This window comes from Oculina patagonica, chromosome 1, assembly GCF_052425735.1.
Source record: "Oculina patagonica isolate OP01 chromosome 1, crgOcupat, whole genome shotgun sequence".
Classification (NCBI taxonomy): domain Eukaryota; kingdom Metazoa; phylum Cnidaria; class Anthozoa; order Scleractinia; family Oculinidae; genus Oculina; species Oculina patagonica.
In genome coordinates this window covers 20860163-20886414 of record NC_135758.1, presented here as the reverse complement: position 1 = coordinate 20886414, position 26252 = coordinate 20860163, and the positions used below count along the sequence as shown (strand labels likewise).

The following is a 26252-nucleotide window of genomic DNA, read 5'->3' as shown; positions in this document are numbered from 1 at the left end:
TGGCCAACTCGTGTTGGCAAACTCAAGTTGCTGTGTGTGAACGACGCATCAACGGCAAACAAGTTTGCCAACTGTTGGCGACAAAATAGAACTTGTCTCTATTCTCACCAACAGTTTGCCAACTCGTTTGCCAACTGTTGTTGTGTCGTTCACTCACACCAACTTGAGTTTGCCAACATGAGTTTGCCAACTTTAGTTTGTCGTGTGAAGGCCGCTTAAGAGATATAGTATTAATTCATTGTACAAGACGCGTGCATGCTCCGACGTAGCCTTTTTTTTTAGTCGAGCGAGATTCAAAGAAAAAGGTCTTTTTTCGCTTTTTGACCGACAGACTAAGAAAAGAAGAGGAACTACTATTAAATAGATTTAGCCAAACCTAAACGCGAAACTCCCGGGTAATTTACTTTGCATTTTATTCAAATCTGAATTTACTGACCATAGACAGAAAAAAATACGTCGTGAGCCCGCGATCCGATGGTAAACCATTATTTGGTTACAATTTTAGAGTCCAGTTCAAGGGGTCTAGCTATGAGGCTCTCAAGATCGGCAAACCAGACGAGTTTGATTACGGATTGGTCAATGACTCCTGGACTGGCAAAATCGAACTAGCAGTTGATGACAACACACCACAAGGGTTTGGTTATGCAGTGCCAATCACTAGAACCTGCCTCGACAAGATCAAAATACCGGGCACCAGACGCCTAGACGCTGACAAGGTCAGAGGTCATCTGCGCGATCTGGTCGAGGCTGCGATGCTGAAGCTGAGCTGAGGATGGAGGGCGAGGTGGTGGTGAAGCCGCCGTGCAAGGAGGACCCGCGGTCACGTTTACGTTCGTTTCCGGCAATCCAGAATTTCGTTTCATCAGCATCGACTTGGCAATCGGGATTGATCTGGTGCACTGGCCACCTGCATCTGTCGCTCGACCACCTCCTGCAGGTGTCAAGAAAAACGTCAAAGTACAGCTTGTACCTAAAATAACTCAGGAAAACCCAGCTTTTTGGCAAATTTCTTTTGCTCAAGTCGAGAAGGCTATCATGGAAAACATCGACAGTGACGGGGGATGTCGGAGAAAAGTGCTCAAACTGGCCAAGTACTTCAAGGTAAAATTTAAAGAAAGATGGAATCCACTGGCCTCATACCACTTGAAGACCATCTTGCTTCATATGAATGATGAAAGACGGCAGTCTAGGGACTGGGCTCAAGGAATGCTCGTGCCGCGCTTCACAGAGTTGATAGAAAGGCTTCTGGAGAGTCTAGAGAGTAAAACTCTCTACAGCTTATTCATGCCCAAGCAAAACTTGTTTAACCCTATTCAGACCGGGCTTTTTTGGACCTTCTCAGACCGGGGGGTGGGGCTTCGGAAGCCCCCCCGGCCCTATGTATCTTCCAGAATATTTAAGCAATTACCATAAAACTTCCAATGACCATGAAACGTCCGAAACTCTTTCTTTTGGTATACGTCACGTGGGATGGTGACGTCACATCATGATGTCAAAACAGCCGCCATCTTGGATCCGCCATCTTGGATTTCAAAATTTTTCCAAAATGCCAGAAAACCACCCAAAATCATTGCAAAGTACTCGAAATGAATAAAAATGTGCTTTAAACCCGTAAAAATGTAAAAATAATGCCATCTAAGTTGATTTTTATTAACAGGAACACGCAAAATTACAAATTTGGGAAAACATGCCTGTCAAAATGCCGTTGCCATGGTGATGTTAAGTTTTTGACACATCATCCAACCCTACCAATTTGTTGCCAGATAAATTTTAGGAAAACTCAGAAAGTTTGGCAGCGTTTGGCTAAATCGTAAAAAAGAGATAAAAGTTCAAAGTCAGTGCGGGCCTCAAAAGCCCCCCCTCCCCCCCCCCGGTCTGAATAGGGTTAAAGACAAGGGAGACCTGACCTGACGACCTGACGACCCTTAAGGGAAATCCACAGGCATTGTTACGTTTTAACGTTTAAAAATTGTCAATTGTCTATGATTTTAAGAGAGACCAAATAAAAACAGATATGTCATAATCATTTGATGGCTTTTTGTTTGTGATTACAGATGTAGCCATGACATTTTCTTCTATTGTTCTCCAATTCTTTAAAACACCTGCTTGGACGATTTACATATTTGCTGGACCTCCTGAGCTCACAATATTTGTTTCCCCTTCTTATCGCCATATATTTTTTTGACGTCATTTCTGAGAATTTCTTGGTTCTTAGTATATAAATACAGTATTGAACCCCAGCCGGTTCTCATCACCTTATTATCTTCTTCTCTGAACGGCCATGCTCGAGTATCGAAAAGTGAAATTGCTTGTTGATCATTGTGAGTTACGAATTACAGGGTTCGCATACATTTTTGTAAACTAATGTAAAGACTTTATTCAAACCATGACTTTTATTTTCCAGTCTCAAGGTTACGAGTATAATCCTTCATCAATTATCCATCAAATACAGCGTAAAGTTCGTGAGAAGTCTTTGCGGGATTTAGAGGAAGAATTGCGAAACCACAACTAAGTAATAATAATAATAATAATAATAATAATAATAATAATAATAATAATAATAATAATAATAATAATAATAATAATAATAATAATAATGGCACATCGGGCAGTATATCCACAGAGTGGCTCTTCGCCTGCCCGATCCCAACTAAATTTACAGATGTAAAAGATTAAAAAATATCTAAAAATTTATATTTACATGAATTCGAAAACGAGATAAAATTGTATTAAAACGATATAAGAACTAATTATGTGAATTATAATATATATAAAAAAATGATGTAATGTGACGTTGACTTGGTGTGATTCATCTTTGCTCGATCAACAGGGTCTTCAAGAGTTAATTTAATTTATTTTTACTGCAGAATCCTGATTAACTTAAGAAATAAACAAACAATTTTCTTACTGTCTGCTTTTGGCACAGTTGCTTCACGCTATGCACTTACTTAAAAATGGAAAATTAATCATTTTTATAAGAAAATAGCAAACACAGTGGAATGCAATTGTTGAAACTGAACAGAAATTTGGTGGTAACTACATTTTCAAGCAGCAGTTTGAAAAGGAAGAACAACGAACAACTGATAAACAATATTGTTGCTGACAGTTTAGGGGGAACAAAACTCGTCTTAACGGCTTGCAACCCACTCCAAGAACACAGAGAAGACAAAATAACGCAAGATAAACAAAATGTAAGCCATTTTTATTTAAATTATTTTCCACATGTGTTTTCGAAGCATTCTCCTACATTGTCTTAAACGGTTGAAAACGTAACACAGTCACCAACATCAATATGCCATGTCGGTCCAATAGAACGTCTGGGCCGCCAGTGGGGCTAATTATTCATATAACCCTTTAATCTAGCTAGAATATTTTAATCATTCCTTTTTTTTTGATTTATGAATGGAACGGCCTACTTTAGAAAACTGTTGAAGAGGGGTCTCGAACTCTTTAAATCAAGACTGACTCAAATCATTTGTAACTTTTTAGATAGATTTTAACCTTCAGTGAACCTTTTCCCACTTTTCAAAGAGATTTTTTAATCTTTCCGTGATAAGAATTACAAGGTTACGAGAGCTGCTATGTACACAACTGAAAAATTTGAGCGTATGAACAAGGTATAACAAATTTGAAATTTTCCAGGAGTCATCCAACTTCTTGCATCCTTTGTTTTCTTCTCAAATGTAAAAATCTCATTGCCGCAGTGCAAACATGACGACGTTTGAACTTCGTTTACATGAGGCCTTTCTTGCTATAAGAGAACACCGCTGTGTTGTGCCGCCGCTGTACCTCAAAATTTTGCTGCCGTGAAAATACTTCTGTTTCACGAACACTTTTCTACTTTTCCTTTTAAAAAGCTGTGAAGGCCTAACGACGCCTTCTCAGGCGCTTCTTATTGATCAAATCAACTTATAAATCAGGAATTCAAGAAACAAGAAGTGGTTGTTGTTTTACCACGTGACCACAAAACTGTAACTTCCTTCCTTGGAATTGACGAGAGCTGTGCGTTTCTTGGAAATGCTTCGCCGAACAACCCAGGGCGAACACTTCGTACACAAGTATTGCAGTAGCTAGATAAGCTTCAGAAACTGTCTATTTAAGTTAAGTGGACAGTAATGTGGTCGGACGACGACGACTATTTTTCATACTCGCCGTATTACTTCGGTTCGAATGATGATATGGACGATGACAGCGCAGACGATCATTACTTCGACGATGCCTACGATGAATACTACTACAGCAGTGGCGAGGATTGTTCGGGTTTGGTTCTGGCTCGTAATCGGATTCGCTCAAAAGACAACGACAGCGAGGCATCTATAGAGATTGCTCCCGCGCCAAGCTACAAAGTGGAGCCTCTTCAAGAACTGTGCTGTCGTTTCATTGCCCGGAGATTTCCGTTCGCTTTTATCGAGCATCGCTCGCCTCCGATTCCAGACGAACTGCAGTTGAAGATCATCCAGTTCTCTTTTCCCGAAGATGAGAAAATGATACAAAAGTATGCCGAGTTTAGTCGGAGCACTGTCGACTACTGCTCGGCGAAAAGGATGCTTGAAAATGGAAATGTGAAAGATATGAATCAGATAGGTAGGTGTGAATAATAACAATGTAAACAGTAAATAACTGTAAACAAACGGGAGGCACAGGCCTTGGGGTTGAATTGCCCCCTGGATTTCGGATCAAATGTCCCAGGTACGAACCCTGGCTGAGATCATTCAGTTGTTTTCTAAGGTAAAATACTTAAGTCTCACAGTGCCTTTTGCCTCTTGTGGTAATTATTACAGTGGGTACCAGCGAACTTGTTGCTGGGGGGATAACCGTTATGAACTACAGTGTAGCATTCCATCCAGGGGAAGTGGAATGCTGCTAATTACTTAATGCTATCAAAAAAGAGTTCAGCTCCAGAAAGATGGGATTTGTTCTCGACAGGAAAACGGGAAACAGAGCAATTTAATTTATATATATGTAACAGGAATCATAATTGGTCAGAAATCAACCAATCAAATTGCACAATACATGGTACAAAGTTGGTTTTCTAATGTGTCACACCCAGTCTGTCACACCATCTGTACGCAGTAGATAAAATATGAGTGGGAGATCATTATGGGCGTTTACAATAGTGAGCCGATAGGCAAGCCATTGTAAACGGCCACACAGATCGGACGCAAATGTTTTATTCTACTTGCAAAATGAAAACAATAAATTGAATGTAAAGTATTGTTATGCAATTCGGTAGAGATCTGTATCAAAAGTTAATGGATACTAATTAGCTGAGCAGGAGTTTGTATCAAAAGTTAATTCTATTGTTTTTTTTTCGTATGGTAGTTTACAGTTGTGTTCAGGTGATCTGAATACTGTGTTGGGATTGGTTTGCACCCTCATGAATAGTTAATGTGTTTTACAAATGCACATACAGTGTACATGTATGTTCATGAATGTTTTTGTTTGTCGAATCTTGAACAGGCTTCCGCTTGAGTGCCTCTGTGGAGGACAGGATAAGATGCAGCAGCCGAAGCCCTGATAATGGAAAGTATTACGTGACTGTTCACTTCGACCGAGGGAAAATCACTTCTGCCCACTGTTCATGTGAATTGTCAACAAACTGGTGTTCACATGTTGTCGCGACATGCTTGGCAAGAATAAAGAACAAAAACACTGTGGCAATTCATATGCCAGTCTCTGATTCACTAAATTTGCTAAACAGAGAACAGCTCCTGAAATTTGCTCAGTATCTTCTGAGCGAACACCAGAATGAACCTGTGGTAGAGACAGCGCAACAACTGCTGGACAAGCTGTTATCCAGACAGCAGCAGGACCAACAAGAAGACATCAACATGATTGCTGGTGCACCTGATCCAACTGCCGGCCCTGGTAAGGCTGTTCCTCTTACTATAGATACAGTAGGTCTATAGATACATGCAGGACTAATACATGTAGGCATGATATGGTGGCCTAATTGTTAGGGCACTAGACTCCGGATCAAGCAGTCTGAACTGGAACCCTGGCCGGGGTTGACTGGCATCCCATCCAGGGTGCAGCAAAAATACTCTTAGGCCCTGTTTATACGTCGCACAATCGTCGAATTTAATTGGGACGAAAATATTCAAGGACCATTTAGCAAATAAAGTTGACGATTGTGCGACGTATAAATCAAATTAGTTTTGTCTGTTTTTTTAAATTCGTCCTAGATGTTGTATTAGTCTTGGTAGGATGGATAAAATATCGATAGCGCGTCTTCAGTTTAGACGTCGCACAACAGACACATCGAATTAAATGCATACATTATCGTAATGTATCCTCATTGAGCCCATGGAAGATTCATGGAAAGTTTCGTTCATGCCTTAGTCACTTAAATGCTGCAGAAACTGGGATAAGCTCAGACAGTACATGTATGGGCCACTTGGCTCCATGCAGACTTCACCTGATGACATGAATCATGGTGTACATGGGGTCATTGTTCTGGTCAGGCAGAGAATAGTAGTTCAGGTCACATGTACATAAAGTTCAGGTCCACATTGATCAATATTCCCATACACCTGAGTCTGGACCAAACAAGCTGGTAAGATTTTTATTGTAAAGTTCATTGTACTAGAAGGCTACTTTAAATGGTGGTGCTGCATTTCTCCCCCTTCCCCAGCCAGCCCCCAAATATGGCAGGTTTTTGCTAAGGGGGTTCAGAAAGTTTTCTTCAAAGAAGCCAACAAAATTTATACCCTTTGGACATTTATTTAATTTTTTTCCAAAGGTGCTGGCAAGAAATCAAACTTTTTTATGTCATTTTTCAAAGGCTGTCAACAAAAAATTGAGGGTTTGGATTCCTGTCACCTTTTTTTAGGGTGTTGGGGGGGAGGAGGCGGGGCGGGGAGGAGTGCCTTATGGCCAGCACATGAGCAGTCTGGATGAAAATGCAAGCTGTTCCGATTGTTACCTTAAAAGCAGTTCAAAGTAATAATTAAGATGTATACTAGGTTATCGTTCTATCAACACACTTGAGTTTACTTGTTCATGACTGAGACACCCTGTGAGTGTCGGTATAGGCATTTCATTTTAAAGTAGGTCAATTTTGAACAAAGAATTGACCATGGACATCTGTCTTCAGTTGATGGTTTATGTTTAAGAATTACATACTGTATGTATTTAAAGTGCTTCCACGATCAAATCTTCATGTTACGAATGAAACAAAAAATTATTTCTTAGGGCTTACCAGATGGGTTGTACCTATGTATGTCGTCAAAATAAAATATTTTGAGCTTGGAAAAGTGCTGTTTTCGAGTCCACCATTAAAGATTTTTGTTCTAGTGAACCCGCAGTATCAAAGGAATTTAGCTTGCGGTAATTTATTGAAACCTTATTGTTCTCGAGTTGTAACATCACTTTCTCAACTCAACCAATCGTGGAAAGCTTTATTTCACCTAAAAGACCTGTTTATTTGACAATATTTAATGGCTAGTTGCATTCTAGCAAAAAAATTCTTACCTGCAGCGATAGTAGTGATTCAGAAAGTATACGACTTGAGAAAATGACGTCAAATGTTTTTCCCGGGAAGCCTGGCCTCCGTAGTTGGTAACCAGGCCACAGGAACATGGCGGTTCAATGGTGGACGAAAATTTATCGACTCTCATGATCGAAAAAGTACACTTTTCTTCATCATATGAGAATATGCTTTGAATCTTACACTTTATGTTCTATAGAAGGTTAACTACCGATTGGACGAAAAAACAGGTATCCCAAAATTTGATTGTAAGAATATGCTTTGAATCTTACACTTTATGTTCTATAGAAGGTTAACTACCGATTGGACGAAAAAACAGGTATCCCAAAATTTGATTGTAAATTTTATTTGTAAATAGCGTAGTTAAATTTTAGTCTGTTTTTATTGTAAATATCAATTTTAAGTCTTTTTATTATTATTATTTTTATTTATTTTATGTGTCCCCTATTAGTAGAGAGTGTTTCACTCTCGGCTAGAATTCCTTTGACACATTAATAAAGTTGTTGATTGATTGATTGATTGATTGAAGTAGCACTTTAACAAATTATTAATATCCCATTCGTAAGTTAAAAAGAAAACCATTGTTACATGTACTTGACTGTGAACTCATGCACCATCTTTTCTAGATACATTATGTAAAGTTTTGTGTTACAGTTAAACTCAGGATGACACCCAAAAACATTTTACAATTATATTATTTATTCCAGCTGTGTCAATGTACATGTATGTACATAATGCATACAAATGTATATTAAACTTTAAGCAAAGTGCTCATTTAAAACTATACAAATAAACATTCTAACTTGTAAAAATTATTGTGTTCAGGTTTGGATGAAGAAGCTCACTGGTTTGTGTCTAAGAGTGGATTCAAGTCTCGCTGTGAAAGCTTGATGTATGAGTCGCAGGCAGATCTGGGCTTTGTGATGTACAATGACATGGACAATGATAGAGGGAGTTCAGTATATGAGCTGTGGGAAAGGAATTGCCTTCAACAAGCGCTTGTTCGAGGTACATTAATTTTACATTTGTAATTTTTACATATTATTCACAAGTAAATACTTTAGAACTGTCGGTATTTTCGGTTGGTATTGCTTAATGTGGTGAGGTTTATCTGACTGCTCTGAAGAGCTTTTTGCACGGTTATTTTCTGCTAAAGGAAGAATTTCTTCGGAGTGGTTTCAGTGCTACCTTAAATTTTTCAAAAATTTACGATGGCTCTAGAACTGCTACCGGAATTTTTTTTTAACTTTGCAAAAAGTTGTATCTTAACATGCTGATCATTATTCAACTTTAAAAAGTGGGCCGCCACCGTACTCACTTTTGAGTTACCTGTATAAGCACTCAAAGCATAAATCAAGGGTGCTTTTAAATGCGGTTAAATGCAATTTAAGCTAAGTTAAACGCCAAACAATGCTGATCAGCGGACTCCCCTGTCGTGGTCATGCGTTGTGGTTGGGGGTCTGCAGGGGGACTTGCATAGTTTTACAGGTCAGATTTTGAAGTCTGCTCATTCTTAGGTGCACTTTTGCTGTTTTGCTCCTGTTTTCAAAGCTCCACTATCTTTCCAGGCACCTTTCCAAAGCTCATCTATTGTTGATGAGTTTAACAGGTTATACATTTTGTGCCATTGCTATGGTTACCAGTGACATAAAAAAATAATCACAATTTGTTTATCAATGATCAAGCATTTGTTCGATACAAAATTTGCAATTTTTGTAGTAGTTACTGATAAAAGTTTGTAGCACTGACCTATCAATATATAATTATAAGAACCGTACACCATAATAGTATCATTATGGTTGCTTTCCAAATTAGATGAAATGGATCTACAGCTTGATAACGAGTATCACAGCTACTCTTCATCCCGGCACCAAAGTGTTCTTCAAGTCCTGGAAACCATTGCTGATCTGCTTCAGGATGATTTTATGAGCGCTGTGTCAGCTTTAACCATGTGCACTGAGCAGCTTATTGAAAGACTGAACAAGCTGTGCCGTGTGAACTCTCCTGCTGACAGATACAGACTGGTCCATAGGGTGATGAGATCTGAACCAAAAGAAGCCATTATTTTATGTGGATCTTTAGCAGGAGGCTTTACTCCAAGAGTTTCTGGGTAAGGGAGTGCAATTATAGACTACATGTACTGCACATATGTCTGTAAGTCCACTGTTGGCAATGAATAGGTGATTTCTAAATGTGGACTGAGACAAAGAAAAATAAAAGAAACTTGATTTAAAACACATCTTAGTGTGCAAAAATTAATAGCTAAATAAAAGTAAACTTTTCTTGAAAGTTTCAAATTTTGAATGTTGCGTGTAATTTCTTATCCAAGTTGTAGGACTTTAAGTGATGAACTTTCCCGACTTTGGCGACTGGCCGTCCTGAGGCCTGGCATTCCAACTAAACAGCACCAAGGAGTTATTGATCAGTTGAGAACATTGAATCAAACAGGTAATTTATACAGTATGAATATTTTGGTTTAATTCTAGTTTAATCTTTTCAAAATATTTCAAACCAGTTTTATTTTTATTCCCTCTGTTTCTGATTATGATACTGACTATGAGACAATGAAAAATAAGCTAATTTAAAAAAAATTAAAATTAAACCACCACATAAACATCATTATCATCATCATCGTCATCAACATCTTGTACATGTAGGGCGTAAATGTTGTGGTTTAAATTTATCTTTGGTTTAATTTTTTTAAACCAGTTTGATATTATTTTCCATTGTCTCGTGTTCACTGTCATAAGCTGAAACAAAGGGAAATAAAAATCAAACTGGTTTGAAAAAATAAAAGAATAGCCAAGTGTTATCAACCACATCACTGTCGTACAAATCTAAAGCAGTTTACAATACTTTTCCAGGGTCCTAAAATTTGGAATTCTCTACCAGAATCGATCACTGGTTCGAGTACCTTCTCTTCTTTTAAGAAAAACATGATTAAATTTCTAATAAAATGAGTCTGAAATTGGCCTAGCTGCACATTCACAGCGATATTTCTAAACTTATTTCTAACCCGAGGTGGCCTCCCCCATAAGCCTTGTGGTTTCTTGGAGGTCTCCTCACCCTATCTTTTTATGTTATTTGTATTTGTAATTCTGAAGTGGCAAATAAATAAAATGATGATGATGAAAAAAAATTTTTTTTTTAACCAAAGATAAATTTAAACCACAACATAAACAAAGGTCTTCCAGTCTGGCCTAATTTTCCAGGCTAGTACATGTATGCAATGTGTAGTGCAGGTCAAATTTTCTTTAGGTTTACTTGTTTCCAACCTAGGTTATTCTTTTTTTCAAACTGAAGATTACACTTTCACACTAGCCATGGAAAACAATCTGTATTCATTCATTAGAAATCCTAATGTTTTTGTGGGATTGCAAGAGTGAAGATCTTTAGGTTAAAACAAAATATGTGTACATATAACCTACAATGTAGGTATGAAACAAATATTAATTATTAACCTGAAAACAATTTTACCTGAAACATACAGTATACAGTACTTACAGTACATGTGTAAACACTAGTAAAAGTTTTTTTCTAATGGTGAAATTTTGAGGCCAGTTGTTTGGAAGTATAAGTAAGCTAATCTACACATAGGGTTTTCAAAATGATTTCTAATTTGATTTATCTCAAGCTATGACTAAAAATAGATACAGTAGTGAAGATTAACTATGACATAAGAGTGCCCCAGTACATGAGGAGTACATGTACATGTAGATTAATATTTGCATTGGGGCTGGTTTTTGCATGTAGTTTAACATACAAGTCATGTACATTGTACCTATGTGTTTGTGTAATACTTGATTTCGGTTTTGGCGTGCTTTCCAGAACTTCATGTATACTGCCATGCCTTGAAATCCATGATATCCACTATTTTTGATGCCATTAAAACTATGAAGATTGTATGGTTTTAAACTGTGAGTTGCGTAGCTACTGGAAGTCTGTTATTTAGCAGTTTCACAATGATCTCTTTTGTTTAGACACGCACTCCATGAAATATAATACTGAGAATCCTGATGTCAACGAAAACAAAGTCATGGCTGACTAGGGTCCTTTAAGCTTAAAAAAGATAACAATAAAGTTTCCTGTGAAATTTAACTGTAATCCAGGCATCAGTTCTATCTGTGCAGTACAAAGTCATCTACATGTACTCATCAACATGTGCAGCTGTAATATTGCGTTATTGTCTTTTTAGTTTCTGTAGCTTTTGTAACCGGGGCATTACGACCCTGGCAAGGCCTGGAGGTTGCCATCAGATTATCCTCCATCGACCGGAACACTGAGGACTTCCAAAGGGTGCTCAAAGGAGATTGGGTGCAATTTCCTGTTGTAAGCAGCTGCATGGAGATCCAGCTAACCTGTCAATCAAAGAGCCTGTTTGTTTCAGAATGGATGGCAATGGAGGAAGGGCAAAGGAATAACAATGCTGCTCAGGTGCAGTGTGAATCAACTGTGCCATTATTATTTCACAGTCCCCACTGCATTTCATTTGGTCCACAATTTGACACTGATATACATTCAGTATGCTCCATTATTGAAGCTTTGAATGTGAGTGGTAACCATTTAGGAGCCATGCGCCTCACAGTGGCACTATCATGTGCTCTTGTGTCGTTCTATAAGAGTCTTCTCTTTGGATCTTGTGATGTTACATCAATGCCTGTCTCTGCAAGATGCTGCTTAGGAGCAGTGCATAAGATTGGGCTGAAGCCATCAGAAAATGGAGAATCACCTATGGAAGTCGAGACGCCCAACGACAAGGCAAACAGTGGTCATGTCTGGCCAGAGGACACCATTTTGTCCATAACTACATTCGCTTTTCTGTGTGAGCTGCTCACTCAGAAGCCTGATCTGGCTGACACGTGTCTTGTGGAAATGAGGTCTAAGCTGAGTTTTGCAGAAACTATTCTTGATTGTGTTAGAAGTGTACATTCGCTCAAGTTTCATGTAGGAGTTGTTGGTTTGTTTTTACAGAGATTGCCTGCACCGTCCCTTCACCACGAGGTATGTGAAATTGTATGCTGAACAAGCATGATGTATCTGTATTCCCATTCCCTAAAGAAATTGGGATCAAGTTTTTGTTTTGTTTGCTCATGAACAATGGTTACTATAATTATACTAAAGGCTAAAAAATAAAACGTTTTCTGTGGAAATCTGTTTTAAAGTATATTATGTGACAGTTTGTTTAATTTGTTTGATGGAATTAACGGGGGATGCCGATGTGAACATCGAAAAGAAATTCGAAATGTCATCTTTCACCACGTTTTTGCCCTCTAAAAACGTAAAATTTATCTTCCAGTTGGGTCCAAAACCGCGCACAGTGGGGAGCTGGGCCTAGTCTTGTTTTGACGTCACAGCCAGTCTAGACCCAACTTCCCAATCTGCGCCATGCATCGAAACAAAGATTTGTTCGATGTTCCTATCAGCATCTAGCCTGCGTTGCAGACGAAAAACCCTGGTATAGTCTGGGGTTTTGTTTATCTGCAACCCAGACTAATCAGCATCTTACGTGGATTTGATCAAGCAAATAAAATAAAATCTGTCATATACACTTTAAACTATCACCAGAGTATAATTACTACACGTACAGTACTGAGGATTGCGACTATTTATCTCTTTTCAGGTCGAAGAGTACAACTATGAATGCTGGCTGACTTACCAGCTGATCGGCAGTTCTCCAACCGACACTGACCTCTCCTTCCTATCACATCTTGGACAACACGTCATAGGTACGACCACACCCAGGCCCATGCCACCTTCATCACTAACCCGTGTGATATTCCATCATCTCTTCAAGGGGGCCCCTGCTGCGCTCAGCAAGTGTCTGACAGAACGACAGAGCGTCGGCCTCGGAGCAGCGTTTCATGTCCTTGGGCATGTTAATGAGTACACGGTAAAGGAAAGCTCTTCGTCTTGGATGCTGTTTCAGTACGCAAACTGCAGACTTTGGGCCAAACTGGCCGAGGTTGTTCTACGCTCGCTTTCTGACTCTCAGGAGCTGTTGGAAAGAGCCATGGCTTGCATTCTTCAACCAAATGGGATGCTTGGTGCACAATCCCTTGAGGACTTGCCAGTCGACTCTACGCCTCTGAGCGTGTTATCGCGGTTGCGTGACGTAGAGTTCATTACATCCAAGTGCCGTGTTGCATACTGCCTGGCAAAGTCACTCAGCGAGAAACAGGGTAACACCATCAAAATGATGCAGTACAAAAAGGAGACTGGCAATCGTGTGACGAGAAGAGAGAGTCTTGAGATGGAAATGCCAAGAAAGATTATGAAGTCGGGCGTGGAGAAGGCGCTAAAGTTGTGTGCCGTCCAGATTGCTGCTCATAGTCTGTGGTTGCAGAAGCTTGCTGACAGGAGCCGTGTTCATAACGATACTGTCAGGTGTGTGATAAAGTCTCTTTCCGATATCCCATATGCGCGCAGACTGCCGCAAAAATACGTTCCCGCAGTTCCCGCTAAAACTGGCGCTTATAACGTCCCACTGAAATTCTCTATCGTCAAAGGGTAAATATAAGACAGGAGTTATGGAAATTGATCCTTGCCTGTTTACAAAATAAGGGGTAAAGGGTTTTACACGCCATTGTATGCAAATTGCATGCATTCGTTGTACTGGCCTCTTTCCAATTTCCTTTTTTTCGTATGAAGTTGCCATGAATGTGAGAAACCGAAATCGAACCAAATACGCAAACACATGGCACTTGCAACACTTCCAAACAGTGCTGCAATAAAGTGATCTACAGTGTTTAGTGTATGATACATGTTTTTTTTTTCATTTATTGTGGACAACTCTATTCTTCATTGTTACCAAGTACCGTAACCTATTAATCAGTTTGTGACCACTACAAGTTTTTAGAAACGACTGCAAATAACCAAAACGTCCCAATTATGTTTAACACTGTAGGTGGCTGACGGACTTTGTTGTCAGTTCTGGAATAGACACCGTGCAATGCCTTGTGAAGTGCAAAGGTGACGTCACTTCCTTTTTTGCACAGAGTGAGCTGTTGGATCTCTGCGAGAAAGTCCTCAGGGTAAAAATACAATGTTTAGTTATGGTCGTCTTTTCCCGTTTGTATATATCTAACGTTAAACAGAAAATGTACGTTACAACATTCTCGTTCCAAGAGCCGATTGTCCCGCTTAGCCAGTGGGCCTTTGCACGAGAAACAAGTGGCTCTGGGGACACACGATTTGATTGGCTAGATTTTATCAAAGGGAGTTTAAAATCTTACCAATCAAATCAACCGTTTAAAAATGTCTTTGTTATAAGAGATTTTAAAACGATTGATTTGATTGGCTGGATTATAAACTCCCTTTGTTAAAATCGAGCCAATCAAATTGTGTGTCCACAGAAACACCTGTTCCTTGTGTATAGGCTTCGGCGGCATATACTAAAACCCGAAACAACGAAACGAAACCACCGAAACGAAACGACCGAAACCGCCGAAACGAGCGAAACGAAACCGCCGAAACGAGCGAAACGAAACGAAATCACTGAAACAAGCAAAACTTCAAGAATTCCGTCACTTACCGTACTATACACCCCGTTTAGCCTACTTTACACTTCGATTAGCCTACTATAAACCCCGGTTAGCCTACTATAGACTCCGGTTAGCCTACTACACACTCCGGTTAGCCTACGTTTCACTTAGGTTAGCCTACTATGCACTCCGGTTAGCCTGTTTACGGTTAGCTCTCAATAATTGTAATGGGTATTGCTTGTTTCGGGGATTTCGTCTCGTTTCGCTCGTTTCGGTCGTTTCGGTGGTTTCGGTCGTTTCGGTGGTTTCGCTCGTTTCGGTGGTTTCGGTGGTTTCGTTTCGTTGTTTCGGGTTTTAGTACATGCCGGCTCCGGCAGCTGTGAGGAACAGGCGACTCTGGGGACAAGAATGACATTACATTTGTTTCTTTTGCAAGTAACATGCCTTCTGCAAATTTTGATTATTTGGGTGGTTATTCAGCTCTGTAAGAGGCCTCTGGCGATCCGAGCTAACGCGTGAAGAATGAACAGAAACAAGCCAAGTATAAGATTTAAAAACTATTTGATAAAAAAGTTGACACTGGCTTAAAATTATGAACAGGACGTTTCGGCTACTGGTGTAGCCGTCTTCAGCAATATGTAAATTTAAAACGGCCCCCCTGATGTTATTGGAATAAAAACTAAAAAATGCAGAAAAAGGTTGTAATGAATGTGCTGAATTAAAAAAGGGGGGTTGGAATTCTAAAACGCGAATAAAAAAGGATAAAATAGGGGGGGGGGGGGGCATGCAATTAAAAATTGTTAAGGTTCTTATAATATTCGGGAATGTTACGTGTTCATTAATAGAGTTAACAACTCGGACTGAATGCCACGCTTCGAGGAAGAGTCTTTGTCTCCAAACTGACGCACGGTCGATAATGTCAACATTTTCCAGATCATTTTCATGATCGTTGAGCAAGTGGTGTTCGGCCAAAAGGGAATTTCTGTCCATTGTTGATATTGCTTTAGCATGTCCCTCGATGCGTGTTTTGAGTGCGCGCGAGGTCTGGCCAATGTAAACACACGCACAGTCATATTTTGGACGTTTGAAGCTGATTACGAATCTCTCGTTTTAACGTTGTTGAAAATTGTAGACTTGCATTTCATTGATAGCGGAGCTCCCAGAGCAGAGCCCCATACCCATAGAAAATTAACAGAACCATGTATTTGAGTTTTCCGCGGCTCCCCGCGGATACACAACCGATATGTCACGTATAAAACTACAGCAGTCTACAGTGTTTAGATGAAGAAACGGTTTGGGAAACCTTTCTTTCTGCATTTTTCAAGCGTTTTTGGAGGAAAACTTTTTCCCTACGATTTTTCAAGCATTTTTGGAGGGACATTTAAGCATAAAGCTGAGTATCTATTTTTCATTGTTGAAGAGCTGCACGCTGCTTTTGGAGTTGCTTAAAACTATTCTAATTTTGAATAAATAAATAAATAAATAAACAAATAAAGGGGAGCTTCGCGTTTAGGAAAGCGTCGTTCAACGTCATCTTGTTCTCCTCTTCCAAGTTATTATCTTTGTGCAAGTGTGTTTGAGTTTTCTTTGAAAGACTAACATAGCATTTTGCAGCAAGTACTGTTAAACGTGTGTTGTTTATTTGTAAATCCTTCTAGAAAGAAGAACATATGGTATCCAGCCTCGGCCGGGAAATCGTCCAAGGCATTCTTCTTGCCTTGTTGCAAAAGGCCAGTCAATCAGAAGCTTCAGACGACATGAAGAGGATTGTATCGTTTTGCAGGTACAGTCAGTTTGTCTGCGTGTAACTGATGGCTTTTTATCGAGGTTTGAATGTGGAGAGTATAACTGCCAAATACGGCAACAACACCGGCAAGTAACTTTATAGACGCACGCCTTCAAATGTGTAAACCTTTACTTCAGACCAAAAGGAAAATTACGATGCATTACATGACAAATCGATGGTTCAGCGTGGTTAAAACTGAAACAGAATACGAGTAACAGAAATTACATTATAAACTAAACTGAAAACAACACAAACTGAAACCTAAATAAACAAACTACAGAAACTTACATTTGTTACGGTGCCGGGGAAACAACAATAACTGAAAATAACACTGAAGTCCTTTGGCAAACTGCGAACGCGATCAATACCAGCTTCACTGACGAAATAGTACGTTTAAACTTTTCGACGGATACAAGAACTGACTCACTATGCGGGGAAAAAATTAACACAAGTGCTGACATGCCAGCATAGCGCATGCAAACGAAACACAATAAAATTAACTACAATGAAATATACAAAGAGATCTACAAGAGGCGTTAATGATCCTATCGAGAGGTTCAAAACATCTTGCGCGATCTATAGTTCATGTTGAAGTGATAAATAATTCGGTTTTCCGCAAAGGTGTTATTCAAAGCATTTTAACGCTCCCGTAACATTGGCACGTGCAAAACATTAACAGCTGCTGCCCTCCGTTAATTCGAAAACGCCACTATCTGTAGTCATCAAGGTCTCGTTTTGAGATGCACATGAAGTAATAAAAAACGTTACCATACTGCGTTGGCGGTCTAGATCATGCATGAAAAAAAAGGGGAGAGCCACTCCCAGATTGGTTCCATTTCGGGGTTTAAGTCGAATTTTCCGAACGATCCGTTTCATATCGGAGTCCCGCGTGATGGGGCGATTAGACTAAATTAACCGTAAGTTCACGGAATGTGCATTCTCTTCCCTTGCTGTTAATACATGTACCCTTGTCCGGCTCAATCGGGTGCCATTAGTTCAAAATGACGGGAAAATTCTGCCCATTGGTGTTTTTACTTGCAAGTGATTTAAAAGATTATGAGTGCTTGGCACAGAACACTTGCTGAATTACGCTGGCTATAGACGAAGTCTGTTTTCGAAAGCTTCCATTTGATAGACATTGCTGGTCGTGCCCATTTTCTTTTGATGTCTCCAAAGGGATGATAACACATGCAGAGTTTTCTAAAGTTTTTGCCACCATAAGTAAATATATGCTTGCGGGAGATGTTAAAGTGCACTCTGTTTTTGTATGTTTCTTAATAAGGTGCCTTTTATCCGACCGATTTTTGAAATTTGTCCTACCAACTGTTTTTTTTTTTATAGAGACAAGCGATGTGCAACAAAAATAGATCTCCTACCTTGGATCTGCAAGGGACTGCAATCTTTAGCAGACAGCAACGCCTTTTTGCCGTTTGAAGTTCTCATGGACGCCAGTCACGGCATGCTTGAACATTACAGAGAGAAGCTTGCAACAACAGAGAGCGTTAATCGGGTGCTGTGGAATCAGAAGGGAGCGTTGTGTCTGGTAGGGATCCTTAGTGATACTTCAACTTTAAAGTAAAGTAAATATGAAATCAAGTCATTTTCCAGTGGTGAACTGAAGGGATGAACCCAGTGTGCCACAATTCCTCCCCCCCCCCCCCGCCCCCCTCCTTTTTTTTTTTTTTTTTTTTTGAAGCAAGACGGGGTCCACCTTAACACTTCTCCCCTCCCCCTTCTTCATTTTATCAAGTAGGAAAGGCCAATCTTGATTTCGTTTCACCTCTAATACTCCTTCCTATCGCTGGATCCAATTCCTAACGATCAAGAAGTCGGCTTTCGGCATTGACTCCCCATCGACGGCGGTCTAATTCCTTGCATCTGTCCTGTTGTTGATGAAGAATGTCATGGTAACGATGTCGCAATAGCCTACGTTAAAGGAAAGTATAACACAATTCATCACCGCTTTCGTTTTACATCTCTGAGCTATGTTATTAGTGCACAACACTCGTGCAATCTGTTTAAACCAATAAGAACAAACACTTTAGTTTCTTAAAACCAATCAGGTGCACGCTGCTTTCCCGCGCTTTTCATCGGTTGCAAGACTTTGTCACGAGCCCTGATTGGATCTTTGTGGTATTTGTGCGCGTTGTGACTGGCCAGAATTGATCACGTTTTTGACTGAGTGACAGACAACCTTTTCCTTTCCAGAATCGACTATTTAACGAAGGGGTACACGTAGAAGACGACTCGGACAACGAAAATGGTGACAGTGTGTTAGCCAATAGAAATCCGTACAGGACTCCCGAGCCCCACCCTTTCCTACAGACCGCGTTTGACCTGGGGATGATGGGTTTGGAGAAACTTAAAGAGAAACCTGATGACCTGTTAAATGGAAGGTATCCTCACTATCGCCGCTGTCCAGTCAAGGAACACCTGAATGAATTTTGCAGGTACGTACATGTATGTTTGTCTAGTGCAGTGTCCAGTTGTTCAGGGTGGGTAAGGCTATCAACCGGATAAATCGCTATCCGGTGGACAACTGTTTAGCAAAACCTACTTCGCTATCTATCGGATAGTGATTTATCCAGTGGATAGCGTTTACTTATCCACCCTTTGAACAACTGGGGTCGGGTGAATACGTGTGTGTTGTCGTTCAAGCGGCCGGGTTAAGCAATTTGGTGGTTTATGGCTCTGTTCTTTCATTTTGAATGGCAAAGGTGTAAGTAAAATGATATGTCGATTCAAGTATGCAATCTTAGTTGAAAAACAATCAATTTTAACCGTTATCGAGCATCCTTTTTTTAGTAATAACATAATACTCGCATTTGATTGGCGAATTTCACCGAAAGCACTTCATGAAAGTTCTTTTCAATAGCTGTCACTTGAATGATCACGTTCTAAGCTTTTCATCCACCAAGGTAACTGTTTGAACCACATTGTACTTATTTCAATTTATAACAATGTACTGCTCAAAAGCTTTCATTTGAAAGGTCGCACAAATTATCGAAGTTAGACCTTACAGTTCCTCTGTGAGTGAAAGAACAAGTTCCCTTCAACAGAGATGACCTCTTTTGTGAAAGGTAACCGTTGGTGGTTTTTCTTTAAACAGGCTTGTGTGCTATCTTGTCAACAAGAAGTGGCTGACAGAAGCACCATCGGGAAGTTCAGGAAGTCCTGCCGAGATTGAGTCACCAAAGAAGGCAGACGACACGCCATCGACTGTTAATGCTAAACCAGGCTGCAGCCATTGGGAAGATGGTGAGCTTTGAATTATGTTTTTTTAATGGTAAAGTTTACCTGTTACGCAAAACATGGAGAGTATAATGAAGCATGCCGTGACTTGGTTGACTGTGATTGGATAATTTAAAAATTGACTGTGACTGTGATTGGATAACTTAAAAATAGGGCCCCAATGGGTCCATGTGTTTTGCTGCTAGAGCAAAGTCTTAGGGAACATGTTGATGAAAGACAAGAGAGTCGAGATTGAAATCCAACGTCTTTTATTGTCTGTCACTTGTGTGCAGGTTAATAATTGCACTATATTGTAGTCACTTTGTGTTAATTCAATCCTGATAATTTTACTGATCAATGTTATGTTGAAATCAAAGACAGCAAACATAATTTAATTACTAGTAAGTTAACGTAATGTCTGACATGATTGTCTCTTTGATAAAAAACAGTAACTCTTAACATTATAAAAAAATCTCAATGAACTCAATGTGATTCTTTTAGTGGCGTTATCTCACTGGTTACCGTTAGTTGTATTTGGAATCATTGTCACAATGGTAGCGTTTTAACAACAACGAAAAAGACAGAATCTATTGACCTTATAAGAACTCAATGTGATATATTTATTAGTGACAAGACAGTGGTTCTTTAACCACTTTCACCCAAATTAAACACTGGAACAACTAACTCTTAACAAACTTGTTGTGTCACCCTGAGTTAAATATGCAAAATTCAGAAATTATAAATAATCGCACGCGCACCGGCGTACAACAACAGAAAGACGGCGTTGAACGTAACGCAAAGTTCATTTTGAAAGCGAAAGTTTACAAATAATTATTATCATTCGTCAGTCATCCCTTCACGCATGAACACTCGTCGAATTTCAGTGTCTTCACAACAAGATCGGAAGATCGATAAGGACCAATTTTTGATTCTGCGAAAGTTCGTTTTCTTAAAGTTTTAGAAATTTGTGAAGTTGGAGGATTCACTGAGGACTGCGTAGCCGAAGATGCAGTGGCTCGCTGGACATCAAATTCTATTTTTCACGGCGTTTAATTAATCTTCACAAAATAAACATGTGGCGCCAGCGCGTCTGGCAGTCAAAAATTCATTTTTCAAAAAACTTTCCCTTTCCAGCTATTTTAGCGGGGCTTATACTATAGTACCTACCTGTCAGTCGTAGAAAAGCTGAAATTTAAGGATGAACTGTTTATTAAATGAAGACCGTATTATTTTTTAATAACTAGTAAACAAACTGGTCGCCACGCATTTAAACACGAACTGACGAATGTTGCATCTGATGCAGTGAATCTGGTGAATGAGAACTTCCTTTAATATTTCTTTGTTTTCGACGGTGTGCACCACTGAATAAGTTTCTTTCCCATTGTGATGTTACTAGTATTAATTCGTTTCTAGCTGTCTTTTATATAGCTCGAATACAGCTACAATTAGCGGTGCAGCCTACCAGCATGGTATATTCCTTTCCAGCTGTCTTTGCGTGACAAGTTACACGTTCATACATTTTATTTTAAAAGATGAAGTTCAGAGTTAATACAGTACTAGTATGCTGTAGACAGTGTAGACAAGGTGAGGGTAAGTTTATTTTCAAAGCGAAAGTTTACAAACTGTGCACTAACCGGTCCTTTGGAGAAAATATTTATGACCTTCGGCGAGGTTCCAAGTCTTCGCTCTTTTCGTAAATGATGAAAACTGCAGAATAATTTTCTCATAAAACTGGAGTGGTCGCGCCACAGTTTGTTTTCTTTCCCAATGCGATATACTTTTAAATCGGTTTTCTGTTTTCCAACGTGTCCAACGTGGTTTGCGTTCGAATACTTTGGCCCGTAACTTCGAATGCGATCAGCGCTACGGTTCATTGGTTTCGATTTTGTTTGTTCATGGATTTGATTGACATCGGTAGTTCAGATTTCTCCTCTGTTACGGCACTTACACCTTACACCTTACGGTCCTTACGGCACAAACTTCAGCTCTCAATGTGTTTTGCTTGCAGCCATTGCGGCTGCAGCAAAACACAAAAATGAAGAGTAACGTTGATTGGATGACGTTTTCGAGTACAAATGACGGATGCTTACCTTTCCAACAACGACAACAACTTTATGACCACCTTTTTTTAGTTATTTCCTTAAAAAGTTATGCCCTCTGAAAAAGAAAAGGAAGGGTACTGGCAACCTAAAAATAACTATTGGGTTAAAAATGCCAGGTTGCCAGTTAACAAATTTCGGTCATACACACAAGTTATACAATATATATACTAAAGAAAAAGAAGCCAAAAATCACACCAGTAAACTATTACATTAACCGGTTTTTGCAAGGATTTTTGACCGACATCGCAGGGTTTCGGAAAGCGACATAGCTTACACATTGTGGGCCACTTTAGCCCCTCACTAGAAATCATACTTATTAATTCAAACTGTTTTGTTTTAATTGTAGCGCAAGCGCAGAGTGACTCTTGGATGTCTGTAGACAGCTGTTATCTTCACAAGTTCGTTTGTTCTTTGATAAGCGGCGTTGAGAATCCTTTGTGGCTTTTTGATGTCCTTCAAGAGGTATCGTATTTTTAAACAACCGTCAATTTTCATTCACTTTGGGTATTGGTATATTTCAACCTTTGAACAACACCTTTTAAGGGACTGTGTCACGGATTTTAGCTAAATTTAGGCATGGGAAATGGCCATCAAATTCGTTAAAGTATAAAAATAACCTGTTAAAACAGTGAATGATATTTCAATAACACACCAAAAACAGAAGAATCTACGGTGGCCAAAAACGACGAAGATTGAAACGGATTGCGATATGGGTTTTTGAAGTTAATCTTGTTTGCTTGAAACTTTAAATTATAACACAGGGGGACACATTTGGTTACAGTGAAGCTATGGTTTTGTCATTTAGATCCACAGAAGTAATTTCTTTTTACCCTTCGGGAAGTTCCTCATTCCTTTATCCTTTACGGCGCCTTCAATGTATGTGTTATTGTCTACATTAATTTTCCATTCTCCTTCAGCTTGGGGACCATTTGTGTACCGAAGTCGTGCGCAGTAGTCCAACATCAAGGCAAGAGCGACAAAACCTTCAGATCAAAGAAGCTTGTCAGTGCTATCCCTCGGTGAAGCTTCTACTACAAAGGTACAAGCAGCCCTGTTTCCAAATTCCTCGTTCTAGTTTCTATACACTTCGTATAGTATTGGTTGGGAGAATTGTACGATATATTTATTAAGAAGGAAAATTTTCAAGGCAACCAGAAGGTAGAAAGTATAGCTAGAATGTTTACATAACAATTAAACATGGGAAGGCCTTTATTTACATTTTTCACCAATACCTCGTTTTAATCATACTTAAAAGCACTGCTGTCGTGAGCTTTTTCTATTTGAAATAAATCTCTCTTTTCGATATTTGAAGAACATGTTTTTACTAGGTTGTTTGCCTTTGCCAAAACGTGTTGAAATTGTGGTTACGAGCGTTCTTATGATTGGATAGTAGCCCCCACTGTAAAAAATAGTTCACATCGGATCGGAAACAATACCGTTTCGTTTCTGAGGAAACGAAGCAAAAAAGGATTGACCATTTGCTACAATTGCTGTGACAAGGAGCAGTTTTTGAAAGACTGTCTTGAAACTAGATCCAAGTGAACACATCCAGTCAAATCTAGCCCATCACAGCGTCGCCAAATAGTCCTGTGAACCAATAAAAGTCACTGGCATAGCAAAAACATGTTGCCGATACCAAGTGTGAGAAAATATGCGTCGGTGAGTTTCAAATCATGAAATTGAATCCTACGTTGCGAAAAAGATGGCGAATGGTACATGTACCCATAATTCGTAGAGCGCAAAACCCTAAAAACGCACTATAAAGCTCTTAAACTTCAAACTCAGCAGAGCGGGGATGCACAGTGGCAAGAGCACTCGCCTCCCACCAATGTGGCCCGGGTTCGATTCCCGGACCCGGCGTCATAGTAGGTTGAGTTCGTTGTTAGTTCTCGTCCTCGATCCGAGGGTTTTTCTCTAGGTTCTTAGGTTTTCCTCCCTCCGCAAAACTCAATACTGCCAACTTCCAATTCGATTGGGAACAGAAGTGGAAGTGCCACTTGAAATTCCCATATATATTTTTTATTATTATTTTCAATTGTTAGTGAAGGGACGAATTTTACAAAAACAGGTCTTTCAATGTGCCCTAGCTGTTGGTCGTGTTAGGTTCACAAGGTATTTTAGTAAAATGTACAGTCGTTATCTTTTTCCGTACGGTGGATTGGTTTGGCTTTGCCAAAAGTTGGCGGAAACAACAACAAAAAACACTCCAGCTTTCACTGAGAGCTCCTAAAGTCGAAGCCAACTTCTGAAACAGCATTTTTCTTGTATTTCCAGGGACTTGGATGAGTTTTCTAAACTTCTTCTGGGCCTCGAAATGCAAACCGTGATCGGCGAAGTTGTACATCGTCGCGACCGACGCCGACTTGAGCCGTCGGAAATTATGTACGAGCTCGGCCACAGCCAGCTTAAGAACGCAAGACTTAAAGACGTGTTAAAGACCGCCAAGAGAGCCTTCAGCATCTCAGACTCGAGTGGATCCTTGTTCAGAAACCTGACAGACGAGATGATATCACAGCACTCTGTTCTTCGCCCTCTTGTCGATGGCGTGTTAAAAGACAAGGAGCCCTGCTCTTCAGACGAGCATGAAGTGGCTCTATTTCCTCGCGCTAGCATTTTACCTGCCTTGTTTGCCCAAGGCTTGTTTCCTGGCTTGTTCGAGAGAAGTCTTGTTGATGACTACTTTTAAGGCTACGTTTTCACGAGACCGGATCACTTCTGTTTACAAGGAACCGTTTGGAACCAATCCAGGTGTTTACATAAGAAACAGCAGGTCTAGTATTGGATTCGCTTCGACCGGTTCCAGAGCGATCCCGTATAAACAAGGCCTATCTGATCCGATTTTTTGGACCGGATCCGTTTGGAACCGGTCCCGTGTAAACATAGCATAAGAGTGTTTAAGTCCTCAAAGGTTTTCACGTGCATGTATTGTACTGGTTTTCATTTTTTTTTTCTTTTGTTGGCTTGCCTTGCATTGAACGTTGATAAGATCAACATCCTTTCGCAGGCCAGGGAACTAAGTTCACGTTTAGCAGAATAATCTATAAGTTTGTCAATTCTATTGACCAATCAAAACTACTGAAGCTTCTCAGTTATTTTATCAAGATGTCAGGTAGTATTTTGTTAACCACTGGTGCTGTTAGTTTATTATTTTTTGTCGAATAGGATTAAATGAACGCTCTATTTTATACAGTAAGCTTGAATTTTCAATTTGCTGTTTGGTTTTAGCGGTTTCTGTTTTTTCCTCTGTGGAGAGTTTTGCTAATGACTGATAAATCAAAAAACAATCTTTCGTGGAAGGAATTGTTTCAAAATATTCTGACAAGTAAGAACACATGCAAAGAATTTAGACGTGAAGGCGATGTATGAACTTACTGTAGTATCTACGAGGAACGCGTTTTATGAGAGAAACCATTTCAATTAAAAAAAGAATAATAATAACTTAAGGAAACTGGTATTGGTAGATTTGTAGCAAAGAACTTTCCCGAGCGTTTGTTGTGGAAAAGGCTCTTCGTCCCAGCCGCTGCCTACAAGCTAACCCTCTTAAAAATAGTGGTACGAATGCCAAATTTGGTGCACTTAACTCAAAGGATGCAGTAAAGTTTGCCACAAAACTCAAATGCTACCCACCCACTCCCTCTGGGTCCAAAAGATATCCCTCCCCCCTGAAATAATTCCCGATGGGTCTGTATCTGAAATTGATCAGCTAATGGAATACTATCGCTGTGCCAAGTTAGGTGTTTTGAACTAAAATCGCACAATCATTTTACCGTATTGCTTGACTAAAAGCCTTGTAAGGGATCTTACGAAGCACACGTAATACAGTCAACTGTCTCTAAAACGGACACCATCTGGACCAGCTCCAGGTGTCCGGCTTATAGGGAGTATAGTTACAGTAAAATGACTGGAAAACGGCAAGGACGGGACCAACACCAAGGTGTCCGTCAAGGAAGAGTTGACGTTATAGCGCACCAATCATTATATTAGTTGGTAACCGGTCGTTTCGCTAACGCCTACTTCGCTTACATACATGTTTACATCTCATATTGATATACAGTAAAAACCCGCGTATAAGAACAAGTGGATTAAGAACACCCAGGCCTGATTTTAGGAAATAAACCCATTTATTATATGACTAGCTCCGTGAGCGGTCAAGATGAAACGAA

General features: G+C 39.7%; 1 protein-coding gene and 1 pseudogene across 1 annotated transcript; both read left to right on the top strand.

Moving 5' to 3' along the window:
* The first annotated feature begins 386 nt into the window (after positions 1-386).
* LOC144636917 (cyclic GMP-AMP synthase-like receptor 1) lies at positions 387-1976 on the top strand (annotated as a pseudogene).
* A 1254-nt stretch (positions 1977-3230) lies between these two features.
* On the top strand, positions 3231-26089 carry LOC144661378 (uncharacterized). Its single transcript, XM_078522118.1, has 15 exons — positions 3231-4584; positions 5461-5868; positions 8315-8497; positions 9305-9599; positions 9819-9937; positions 11685-12490; positions 13110-13873; positions 14394-14520; positions 16629-16753; positions 18098-18299; positions 18965-19206; positions 19866-20014; positions 22436-22551; positions 23007-23128; positions 24364-26089. Exons 1-15 carry the CDS (start codon positions 4116-4118, stop codon positions 24773-24775), a joined length of 4539 nt encoding a protein of 1512 aa, XP_078378244.1. The 5' UTR covers positions 3231-4115; the 3' UTR covers positions 24776-26089.
* The last annotated feature ends 163 nt before the right edge of the window (positions 26090-26252 follow it).

Coding starts and splice junctions, on each gene's coding strand:
- LOC144661378 (XM_078522118.1), top strand. CDS start 4,116: ATGTGGTCGGACGACGACGACTATTTTTCATACTCGCCGTATTACTTC. Junction 4,585..5,460: donor GAAAGATATGAATCAGATAG/GTAGGTGTGAAT, acceptor AATCTTGAACAG/GCTTCCGCTTGAGTGCCTCT. Junction 22,552..23,006: donor TTTTTGATGTCCTTCAAGAG/GTATCGTATTTT, acceptor ATTCTCCTTCAG/CTTGGGGACCATTTGTGTAC.